Source organism: Protobothrops mucrosquamatus, unplaced genomic scaffold, assembly GCF_001527695.2.
Source record: "Protobothrops mucrosquamatus isolate PMUCROS unplaced genomic scaffold, P.Mucros_1.0 scaffold1861, whole genome shotgun sequence".
NCBI classification, from domain to species: Eukaryota; Metazoa; Chordata; class Lepidosauria; order Squamata; family Viperidae; genus Protobothrops; species Protobothrops mucrosquamatus.
In genome coordinates, this window is record NW_015387990.1 from 8213 (window position 1) to 20081 (window position 11869).

Consider the following 11869-nt stretch of genomic DNA (forward strand, 5'->3'; position numbering starts at 1 on the left):
GTGCACCCCCTTCTCCTCCTCCTCCTCGGTTGCTGCTTCCGCGAACGGCTCTCCGACCCCCTTCAAATCCTTCCCCCGAGACCCCCTCCTGCCCCGCAGCCCCTCCTCTTGGCGCAGCCCGGCTCCCAGCGTGGGGGCTCCTGGCGTTTCCCGGAAGGTTGGGCACCGCCGTTCCCACGTTCCCCTGTGGCTGCTGGGGGGGGAGGATCAGCCTCCCAGTGCCTGGAGGGGAGGGAGGGGAAGAGGCCGGGGGAGCGTGGCTGGAGGCGAGGGCGGGGACCCTGCTAGGAGGAGGCCAGGGGCGTCTGGAAGGCGGGTGAGGGAGACCCGAGAGGCGCCCAGGTGGGCTTGGCCGATGGGCAGCCCTGTCCAGGTGGGCTTCCTTTGGGATGGAGCTCCCGAATCTGCCTCTCTTACCTGCCCAGATTCCCTCTCTGGTGGCTGCTGTGTCCCTGTTTCTCTCTGCCCATGTCAGGGAACAGCCCTGTCTGTGGAGGTTTTCAATTTTAGTCCTTTTAAGGTCTGAATAATCTACCCTGAAAAAGAAGCTTTCCACTGTTATTTACAAACAGCTTTCGAAAGAGATCAAGGGGGTTCTTTGATAATATTCAGAAAGATAACAGAATTTCCGGTCAAGGGACAGGCCTGGGAGCTCTAATAACTGCCTGCAGGGCATTTGGGGGAACAGAGACTGGTCTGCAGAAGAGCCAGTTTATTGTTTGGGCTGCAGAGAGGCTTCAGTTGTTGGACTAAAATGGCGCATGGAGAACTTGTGTTTAGATGATGGCACTCTTTCAAAATTGGAGGGGCTGTCACATAGAAGAGGGGATTGACCTGTGCGCCAAAGTGTCGGAGGGCAGAACAAGAAGTAACAGATGGAGACTTATCAAAAAGAGATCCAACCTAGAATTGAGGAGAAAGTTCCTGTCAATGAGAACAATCAATGAAACAGCTTGCCTCCAGACACTGTGGGTGTTCCATCACTGGAGGTTTTTAAGAAGAGATTGGACAGCCATTTGTCCAGAATGATATAGGTTTCCCACCTAAGCAGGGGATTGGATTAGAAGACCTCTGAGGTCCCTTTCAACTCTTATTTATTTATTTATTTATTAATTTGATTTGTATCCCGCCCTTCTCCTTGCGGACTCTTATTATCCTCTTATGGACCTGCTGTTTTCTTGATAACAATATCAGACTGATCTGCCACTGATCTCACCTGGGAGTTTTGTTTTTTTTACTTTCATGTGTAGCCAACAAGCAGGGTATTTCCTATTGGAGCTCCATCCGTGTATTAACCAGGTTCAAGTGTGCTTAATATAGCACAGTGTTTCTCAACCTTGACAATTTTAAGGCATGTGGACTTCAACTCCCAGAATTCCACAGCCAGCATTGCTGGCTGTGGAATTCTGGGAATTGAAGTCCACATGCCTTAAAATTGTCAAGGTTGAGAAACACTGATATAGCACTTCTTAAAAAGTATCTATGGAGGACCTTTCAGGATGTTCAGTTGTATAGGTAGTCCTCATTTACCACTCGTTCACTGAGCCTTCGGTTATAAAGATGCAGGGAAAGGGAGTTACACCCATTTGGGTTCTGCCAACTGGTATACATTTATGTTGGTCACTTCATCCCACACTCATGATCCCCCATTTTTGATCTCCACAGCCAGCTTCTGATAAGCAAAATCGATGGGTATACTGGCAGGAAATTGCAAGTCACAATAATGAAAAAATGTCTTTGTTTAACAACTGCAGAGGAACAGATGTAAGTTGGCACTGTCATGTGACATCATGCTTAATGATCAGGGTCCTTAGTGACACAGATACCAATCCCAGTTCTGGTCAGTAAGTTAGGACTACTTGAAGGGGATGTCCCCAGATCAGTTGTGGACAATATTTTCTGCCCATACTTGGAGCTGAGGGCTTCCATGGGCAAAACTGGTGTTTCAAATCTTGTAGAGGCTTTAGTCATCATTTCAGCAGTTAAAGCCCCCCCCCCATCTCTAAACGTAGCTCAGAAGGTTTGACTATAACCATTCTGGGACATTTTTCAGGCTGAAAACATGGATTTTCCACATATATATATTTATATTTGTATTTCTCTCTGTATGCATATATGTACAATTGTATAATCTATCTCCAACACTTCCACATGTATTTGATGATAACCCTTTGTAGTGCTAAGAATTTGTGATTGATTAAAGTCAATATGGGAATTTCATGATTGAATGGATATTTGAACTTGGGATAACAGAGGGATAGAATCAAGATCACGTGAAGTGTTAATACCACTTTACAATGCCTTGGTAAGGCCACGCTTGGAATACTGCATCCAGTTTTGGTCACCACGATGTAAAAAAGATGTTGAGACTCTAGAAAGAGTACAGAGAAGAGCAACAAAGATGATTAGGGGACTGGAGGTTAAAGCATATAAGGAACGGCTGCTGGAATTGGGTATGTCTAGTTTAAGGAAGAGAAGGATGAGGAGGGACATGATAGCAGTGTTCCAATATCTCAGGGGCTGCCACAAAGAAGAGGGAGTCAAGCTATTCTCCAAAGCACCTAAGGCAGGACAAGAAGCAACGGGTGGAAACTAAGCAAGGAGAGAAACAACCTAGAACTAAGGAGATACTTCCTGACAGAATAATTAACCAGTGGAACAACCTGCCTCCAGAAGCGGTGAATGCTCCAACATTGGAGATTTTTAAGAAGAGACTGGACAGCCATTTGTCCGAAATGGTATAGGGTTTCCTGCCTGAGCAGGGGGTTGGACTAGATGACCTCCAAGGTCCCTTCCAACTTTACTATTATTATTATTATCTCTGTAATGTTCAGTGAATCATAATTAATGTAAGAGGTTACTCTAGCATTGTAGCATGTTTGCTTTTTAAATGTAATGTATGCTTTCTTTTTTTCACATCTTCTGCAAGCATTATATAAACAAAGTTTCACTTTTCTTTGAATCTTATAGACAAAGAGGATGGCAATAAGAACACTCCGGACAACTGAAAATAATTTTTGAAAAGGAAAGCAAATCAAGCCAGAAATCAAAATAGTTTCAATTTCCTTCAGAAGATTACACAATTCTTCTCCTATCCCAGCAGGCGAAAGACAAGAGAAAATCAAGAAGAGATTTCAAGCTGGAAAAAAATAGAGTCTGCTGAACTCAAGGATACATTACAGGAAAAGTCAAGGGAGATTATTTTTCCATTCTGGAAGTCAGTGTGGAGGAAAAGGTCAGTTGGATTGTCACATAGGGCAGTGTGCTTTCCCACTCACACACAGACACACGTAACTGTGGTTTACTGGGTTTGTTAATATTCCTCTGCAACTCCCTTCACCAAAAACTCAGAACTGTCTCAATTAAGTCCAGCCATAAGCAGCCCAATGCTAGTCCATAGAACAATGGCCCATGAGTCCACAAGGCACTTGAAGGTTTCCCAATCAAAATAAATCCTCCAGGCAAAATTAAATCCACAATACAAGAGGGTTCACGAGGCAAGAAAAGTCTAGAGTTCACAAGACAAGATCCAAGTCAAGGCAGTGTCAATCCAAAGCAAGGCAAGAATCACAACAACCAGAAAACACAGCTAGGAAATGAACAGGTTGTTCCCAGGACTGCTTCCATCTGTGCTGTACTAAATAACCAGTTTCTGGTGCAGCCCGTGAAGAAGGGCGAGGCTTTCTCCTCGCGAGTAATCTGGCTGACCTTCTCTGTTCCTGCCTTTTCTCTGCTCTATGTGTTCTTGAATCAGGTGCAGAAGGTACTTCCTCTTCCTCCTCACTGACTGGCTACAGTGCATGCTTTCCCCACCTGAAGCCTCAGGACTGTCCTGCTGCAGCTGTGCTTCAGCCAAATACTCCTCAAGTGGCTGCTTGGAGCCATTGACCATCCAGACGTGCCTGGAACTGGTTCATCTTCCTCCAAGCTGACATCTGGAGAGGTATCTAGAGAAGCATCCAGAGGCGTCCACAGGCAGGCAGTACTGTAGGCCTTGTGCTGGAAGGAAGAAAACAGTAGCTGCAATTAAAACACCACTAAACAAGGGATCACACATATTTTTAAAATCTCCTCAAGAATATCAGAGGTGGAAAAGCTCCATACATGCGCTTATTGTGGGAAAAGCACTGTTTGCAAATCACAGCTGATTATGCACAAGAGGATCCACATTGGAAAAAATCCATACAAGTGCTACCAATGTGACAAAAGCTTTGGTCAGAATAGCTCCCTTGTGGTTTATAGAAGGACCCCCACAGGACAGATGCCCTACAAGTGCTCCCAATGTGGTAAATGCTTTAGCAAGCATGGCAACTTGGTGATACATCAGAGGACTCACACCAGGGAGAAACCATATGAGTGTCCAGTTTGTGGGAAAAGTTTCATTGCAAATTCCCACCTGGTGATACACCAGAGGACTCACAAAGGAGAGAAATCTTTCAGATGTCCTGATTGTGGGAAAAGTTTCAGTAACAATTCCAGTCTGGTGACACACCAGAGGATTCACACAGGAGAGAAACCCTTTCAGTGTCATGATTGTGGGAAATGTTTCAGTCAGAATTCCAACCTGGTGATACACCAGAGGACTCACACAGGAGAGAAACCATTTGAATGTCCTGATTGTGGGAAAAGTTTCAGTGTCAATTCCAGTCTGGTGATACACCAGAGGACTCACACAGGAGAGAAACCCTTTGAATGTCCTGATTGTGGGAAAAGTTTCATTCATAGTACCTACCTGGTGATACACCAGAGGACTCACACAGGAGAGAAGCCCTTTGAATGTCCTGATTGTGGGAAAAGTTTCAATCAGAATTCCCACCTGGTGATACACCAGAGGACTCACACAGGAGAGAAACCCTTTGAATGTCCTGATTGTGGAAAACATTTCAGTCATAATTCCAGTCTGGGGATACACCAAAGGACTCACACAGGAGAGAAATCATATGAGTGTCCTGATTGTGGGAAAAGTTTCAGTCATAACTCCAACCTGGTAAAACACCAGAGGACTCACACAAGAGAAAAACCGTTTGAATGTCCTGACTGTGGGGAAAGTTTCAGTCAGAATTATGACCTGGTGAACCATCAGAGGACTCACAAAGGAGAGAAACCATACGAGTGCCCTGATTGTGGTAAAAGGTTCAATTACCATTTTAACTTGGTGAATCATCAAAGAACTCACACCGGCGAGAAACCATACGAGTGTCCACATTGTGGGAAAAGTTTCAGTTACCATTGTAACCTGGTAATACACCAGAGGACTCACACAGGAGAGAAACCGTACGAGTGTCCAGAATGTGGGAAAAGTTTCAGTCAGAATTCCAACCTTGTGATACACCAGAGGACTCACACAGGAGAGAAACCCTTTGAATGTCCTGATTGTGGGAAACATTTCAGTCAGAATTCCCAATTGGTGATACACCAGAGGACTCACACAGGAGAGAAACCTTTTGAATGTCCAGATTGTGGCAAAAGTTTCAGGAAGAATTCTGACCTGGTGAACCACCAGAGGACTCACACAGGAGAGAAACCGTATGAGTGTCCAGTTTGTGGGAAAAGTTTCATTGCAAATTCCCACTTGGTGAAACACCAGAGGACTCACACAGGAGAGAAACCTTATGAGTGTCCACAGTGTGGGAAAAGTTTCAGTCAGAATTCCAACCTGGTGAACCACCAGAGGACTCATACAGGAGAGAAACCCTTTAAATGTCCTGATTGTGGGAAAAGTTTCAGTTACCGTTCTAACCTTGTGATACACCAGAGGACTCACACAGGAGAGAAACCCTTTGAATGTACTGATTGTGGGAAACGTTTCAGCCTGAATTCCAGCCTGATAATACATCGGAGGACTCACACCGGAGAGAAACCCTTTGAATGTCCTGATTGTGGGAAACGTTTCAGTCAGAATTCTCACCTGGTGATACACCAGAGGTCTCACACAGGAGAGAAACCCTTTGAATGTCCTGAATGTGGGAAAAGTTTCAGTCAGAATTCACACTTGGTAATACACCAGAGGACTCACACAGGAGAGAAACCGTATGAGTGTCCAAAGTGCCGGAAAAGTTTCAGTTATGCTTCTGTGCTTGTGAAACACCAGAGGACACACACAGGAGAGAAACCATAAAAGTATCCAGATTGTGGGAAAGATTTCAGTATTAGGTCTAACCTTATAAATCATGTACTTTTTACACACAAGGAAGAAACATTTCAAATCCCCGGTCTGTAGTCTTTCAGAAGTAAATGATCTCTTATTGTACACAATGAAATGCGCATGAGGCAAAAGTTGATGTGTTTAGGGAAGATTTGAATTTCATTTCTGACCTCCCATGGGGGGATGGATGGACAAAAATTCTGCCCTGCTTTTTTTTTTAGTCAACACATCTCAGGTGTTGGTGGAGAGAAGAAAATGGAAAATGTTAGGTTGTTAAAGGCTAATTACCTGTTTCTGATTATCAGCCGATGTTTCTGAATATTTTCTTTTGCAGAAATTGTGAAATTACTAGCAAAGAAGCCTTTGGGTGGTGTTTTTTGTACATTGATTGTGGAATTTCCACATTTTAGCTTTCTACCTTTGTGACCTCCAGATTTTGAGCCCCAGATTTCCCTGGCCAGCATACACGTAGTTCTCGAGATACAAGTGTAATAGGGCCTACCAGTTGCTTTGCTTAACTACCCCTACCCCTGCTGTTCCTGATGCAACCAGATTAAATGAATGTGCGAATTGTGAAGCAGAACAGTGGCTATCTCACTGATGGGAAAAACTCTTGGAGGTCTAGCGCAGGCCCAAGCTTGTCCTCCAAAGGCCTGTTTTATACCACGACCCTTGGGTCCTCCCAGGCCTGTTCCTCCCACACAGCATCCCCCAGGCTTCCCTGAACTGAGTTCCTCAGGACGTTTTAGATTTTTGAGCGGTTTGTAGGCATGGCGGCACCTGCTGGAAAGCTTCCTGTTCCCCCCCCCCACAGCTACCTCCTTTGGAGCCTTCTTGATCTCGACTGGCCTGCCAGCATGGCGGCGGACAAGAGCACCGGGTGAGCCGCGCTTTGCAGGACGAAGCTGGTGGATCTGTGCCGGCAGGCCCATCGGGATCACAAAGGCTCCGAAGGAGGTAGCTGCGGGGAGGGGGGGAAAGGAGGCTTATCCAGCGCTGCCCCTCCGCTTTCCAACCCCGAAATTCCACAGTAAAGTTGGGCAGCCTTTGAGCACCGCTGACAAGCTGCAAAACTGCTGTAGTCTCGGCTGCCGTCTCCTGGAGCGCACGGCCTTTAGTCGGGGCTGTCGGCATGGCGGCAGGCGGGAGCGCCGGGGGAGCACTGCTTTGCAATACAGAGGTACTTCAAGTCCCGTCCCAGCTGTGGTGAGGAACAGCAACTGGGTCTGTGCCCAGGGGGCAAGGAGAAGGAACCGGAGGGGCGAGGTAGCTGGGCTGACCCACTGGATTTGAGGTTTTCCTTCGATTGGGGGCGTATGGCCTGACTCTCACCGAAATGCAAATCCCTCTCTAAGCAGGGATTGGGAGGCTGAAGGCTTCTGTCTTTGTGGCTGTGCAGTTCTGAAATTGATGGGCTGCCACTGGGGAGGAGAATCCAAATAGGGCAAAACAAGCAGAGTCCACCATGGTTTATTGATTGGAAAGTTTTCCTCGGGTTTTCCTATCCCAGTAGTGGCGAACCTATGGCACGGGTGCCCGAGGTGGCACTCAGAGCCCTCTCTGTGGGCACACACACCTCTGCTCCAGCCCCGCCTCCTCCCACGGCCCCCTCCTCACCAGCAGCCCCCCCCGGAGAGTTGCCCCCAGGTGCAGCCCATATGAAGCAGCGCAACCAAGGACATGGTAGCCAGGCAGTGGGGGACAAGACTCCGCCCTTGCACCCCATCGCACGCAGAGGCTGCTGTGGGGCATGGGCGGAGGGCGTGGCCACCAGGGCGCTGCTGGGCTGCCTGGGTGATCTGGGCAGGCCGTGGAGATGGTGGGTGGTCCAGCGGGCAGGGCGGAGCGGGGACGGGGTGGGGGGATGGTTTTGGGGCACTCAGTCTCTAAAAGGTTCGCCATCACTGTCCTGTCCCTTCCTGGCCTATTAAAACCACATTGGCAAGATATGTACTGAACACCTGGCTGCAAACTACTCAACCGGATTTTAGCCTAGCCCCTTGTGCAATCCAAGGGCGCGTTCTGGAGGTAATAGGATGTAGTAACAGGAGAGAGCTGCAAAATTTTATTTGATTAATTTTTGCCCTCAGCACTACTTGATGGGCGATTTAAGAGGCTCCCGTTTAGTGAGCGACTATGCTTTTTTTGAAAAACAGCGCCATCTGTTGGGCATAAAAGCAACACACGCTTTTACCAGACTGAGCCACAGCAACGCGTGGCCGGGTACAGCTAGTATATAATGTATGTTTCATCGAGGAGGGCTTGGAGAGGTAGAAGTGGCCAATATGAAGGCTGCACCTCGCCCTTCAGATCTCTGTCTCTCCTGCAGATCTCTGGAGAGGAGGAGGGGGTGGCAGGGGAGCTGCGTTAGAGAAGGCTGCCCCAACAAGCCAGCATCCTTACTACTCACGATTGGAAATGGGAATTCCCTTTCGAGAAGGGCCAGCCTTCCTTGTGCAGGATCCAGGAGCGCTGCTCCCCTGACGCCTCTTGCTTTCCAGGGATCTGTTAAGACAGAAGTTGGACTTGGAGGAAACTGCTTCCTGCAAACGTCCTCCACTTCCTGCTTTGCCAGGAGGGGGCACGGGACAGGGAAACAACAACGTCTGAGATTGGGAAAAGAACATCTCTTGAGCGTGCTACACACACACACACAGACAGACAGATGCGTGCACACACAAATATTCCAGGCTTGGAGATTTGTATCCACATCTGAGCTAGCAAATTGCCAATTGTGCCTGGGCTTCAGGAGAAGGCCCTCTCCTTTCTCTGTGGATAAAAATCCCCAAACCTGGAATGTGGTGTGTGCGCATGCGTGCGCATGTGCATGCGCTTGGCTGCTAGCAGTTTGGGGAGGCGAGTTTGTGGGGCACCGAGTTGTCCCCACATCGAGTTAGCCAGTGCGACTTGTTCCGTGGCGACCCAGCTGTCTCCAGTCAGCTGTGTCCAGTGAGTGTCCAGTGAGCAGGCCACGCCCACCTGCTAGGTGACTGCTGGTACTCGAATATTGCCATATCCTAAAAGTGGTGCAGTCTCTGAAAAGGTTGAAAAGCCCTGCTCTAAATACGTACCGGTTGTCACAAGCATCCGAATTTTGATTAAGTGGCCAATGGTTTTGAGTGTGAAAATGGGTCATGTCACTTTTTTCAGTGCTGTTGTAAATTTGAATAGTGACTAAATGATTGGTTGTAAATCAAGGACTGCTTATATTTAAAAAGAAGTTCTCGGGTCTCCCCACAGTCTTCTTTTTTTAAAATTAAGATTAGATTAGATTAGATTAGATTAGAATAGAATAGAATTAGGATTAGATTGCCCTAAATTCTTTGCTATTCCTTCAAGGCCTTTGTCATCTCAGTTGCTCTTCGTCGCATGCTCCAGCTTCTCAGTGTTATTTATAAAATGTGGCACCCAGAATATAACAGGATGTGTTGTTTGTGTGTGTGTGTTATATTCCAAAGCAGAATAGGAAGGAGGAATGACTTCCCTTGATCCACTTCAATACTGTTTTCAAAAAAGTTACTCATGACCTGGACTTGAAGTTACAACTGCTCCCCCCCCCACTGCCATTGCAGTCATGTGATCACATTTTGGGTGCTCAGGAAATGGGCTGCATTTACGTCCGTTTGCAGTGTTCCCCGGTTATGTGACTGCTATTTATGATATTTCTTGCTGGAAATTGATATTTATTTCTATTTTCTGGCACAAAATGCAGATCGCATATGATGGTTTTGCTCAATCTGTTGCCTTAATGACTACCACAAAAATTTGTGAAATCAGCCACGATGAGCCACTAAATAATAATAAAGTTGGAAGGGACCTTGGAGGTAATAATAATAATAATAATAATAATAATAACAACAACAACAACAACAACAACAACAACAACAACAATAAAGTTGGAAGGGACCTTGGAGGTCATCTAGTCCAACCCCCTGCTCAGGCAGGAAACCCTATACCATTTTGGACAAATGGCTGTCCAGTCTCTTCTTAAAAACTTCCAGTGTTGGAGCATTCACCGCTTCTGGAGGCAGGTTGTTCCACTGGTTAATTGTTCTAACTGTCAGGACGTTTCTCCTTAGTTCTAGGTTGCTTCTCTCCTTGCTTAGTTTCCATCCGTTGCTTCTTGTCCTGCCTTCAGGCGCTTTGGAGAATAGCTTGACTCCCTCTTCTTTGTGGCAGCCCCTGAGATATTGGAACACTGCTATCGTGTCCCCCCTCGTCCTTCTCTTCACTAAACTAGACATACCCAATTCCAGCAGCTGTTCCTTATATGCTTTAGCCTCCAGTCCCCATCTTTGTTGCTCTTCTCTGTACTCTTTCTAGAGTCTCAGCATCTTTTTTACATCGCGGTGACCAAAACTGGATGCAGTATTCCAACCCCCTGCTCAGGCAGGAAACCCTATACCATTTCGGACAAATGGCTGTCCAGTCTCTTCTTAAAAACTTCCAGTGTTGGAGCATTCACCGCTTCTGGAGGCAGGTTGTTCCACTGGTTAATTGTTCTCACTGTCAGGAAATTTCTCCTTAGTTCTAGGCTGCTTCTCTCTTTTTCTCTCTTCTCTCTCTAATGACTCATGTAACTTCTGAGCATAATTGTCATAAGTCAATGACTTCCTGTATGGAGAATTTTACATAAAGTTAAAATACTAATTTAAAGAAAAAGAAAGACAAAAGACAAAAGAAAACCAAAGTGATTAAATACAATGAATCCCAACCTCTCTTCAACAGGTAATTATAACCTTTTAATCCTACCTCCCTCACAGATGTTATACAAATCCCTCCAGCCTCTCAGTCCACATTTTTTTAAATCCTCAACCCGAGGGCCGCATCAGCATTGTGGTTGCCCTGGGGGGGGGGGCGCCTACTGAGTGGGCGTGGATGGAGTGGGTGTGGCCTACTGGGTGGGCATGGCCAGCTCTACATCGTTGGTGTCAAGGGTGCCTGTGGGGGCCTGGGCAGGAGTGGGACAGATCTGAGGGTCTCTGGCAGAAGGGGGTGGGACCGGGGCAAGCGCCAAGGCATGGTGCATTTCTTCATTCCTCACAAAGGGTGACACCTCCCCAGCATGCACCCAGGGGGCGGGGCTGACACAGCAGGGGCTGGTTCCTCACTGTTTCCAGACGGCCTTGTGGAGCTAAGACTGAATGCATTTCAGCATAGATGGCCACCACAAAATTGTACATTGGCTCCCTCCTGGCCAGCCTGGGCTAGGGCCAAGGCAGCGGGGGCCGTTCCCTCACTGTTTCCAGGATGGCTTTGTGGGCCACATGAAACCACTTCGTGGGCCGTATCCAGCCCCCGGGCCTTGTGTTTGACATGTCTGTGATAAATCATCACATTGGTTTTTTTTCTTTCCACAAAGACAGATAGTCCCCTCCTGGCTGGTACTGGCGGCTCGGGAGGGTACACGAGCCTGGCTCCAGGGAATTATAAACGCTTCTTTATGGGAGGGTGTCTTCCCCGCGACCTTAAAGGAGGCGGTGGTGAGGCCCCTCCTGAAGAAGCCTTCCCTGGATCCAGATGTGTTGGCTAACTATCGCCCGGTCTCCAACCTTCGCTTTGTGGCGAAGGTTGTTGAGAGTGTGGTTGCACGGCAATTCCCTCGGCACCTGGAGGAAACAGATTATCTGGACCCCCTCCAGTCGGGCTTCAGGCCGGGGTACAGCACGGAAACGGCATTGGTCACGTTGGTTAATGATCTCTGGAGGGCCCGGGACAGAGGTT

General features: G+C 47.4%; 2 protein-coding genes across 2 annotated transcripts in view; both read left to right on the forward strand.

Annotated features, from left to right (window-relative positions):
• The first annotated feature begins 4128 nt into the window (after positions 1-4128).
• LOC107294197 (zinc finger protein 268-like) lies at positions 4129-6118 on the forward strand. Its single transcript, XM_015823409.1, has one exon. The coding sequence runs from the start codon at positions 4151-4153 to the stop codon at positions 6116-6118; it is 1968 nt and encodes a 655-aa protein (XP_015678895.1). The 5' UTR covers positions 4129-4150.
• A 1159-nt stretch (positions 6119-7277) lies between these two features.
• The window catches only part of LOC107294192 (zinc finger protein 436-like), a 38058-nt gene continuing 33466 nt past the window's right edge, over positions 7278-11869 (forward strand). Inside the window, exon 1 of the mRNA XM_015823404.1 lies at positions 7278-7325. Within this exon, the coding sequence (XP_015678890.1) occupies positions 7278-7325 (48 nt within the window). The remainder of the gene's footprint in view (positions 7326-11869) is intronic.

Excerpts from the sequence above, each read along its gene's own strand:
- LOC107294197 (XM_015823409.1), top strand. The coding sequence starts at position 4,151 with ATGCACAAGAGGATCCACATTGGAAAAAATCCATACAAGTGCTACCAA.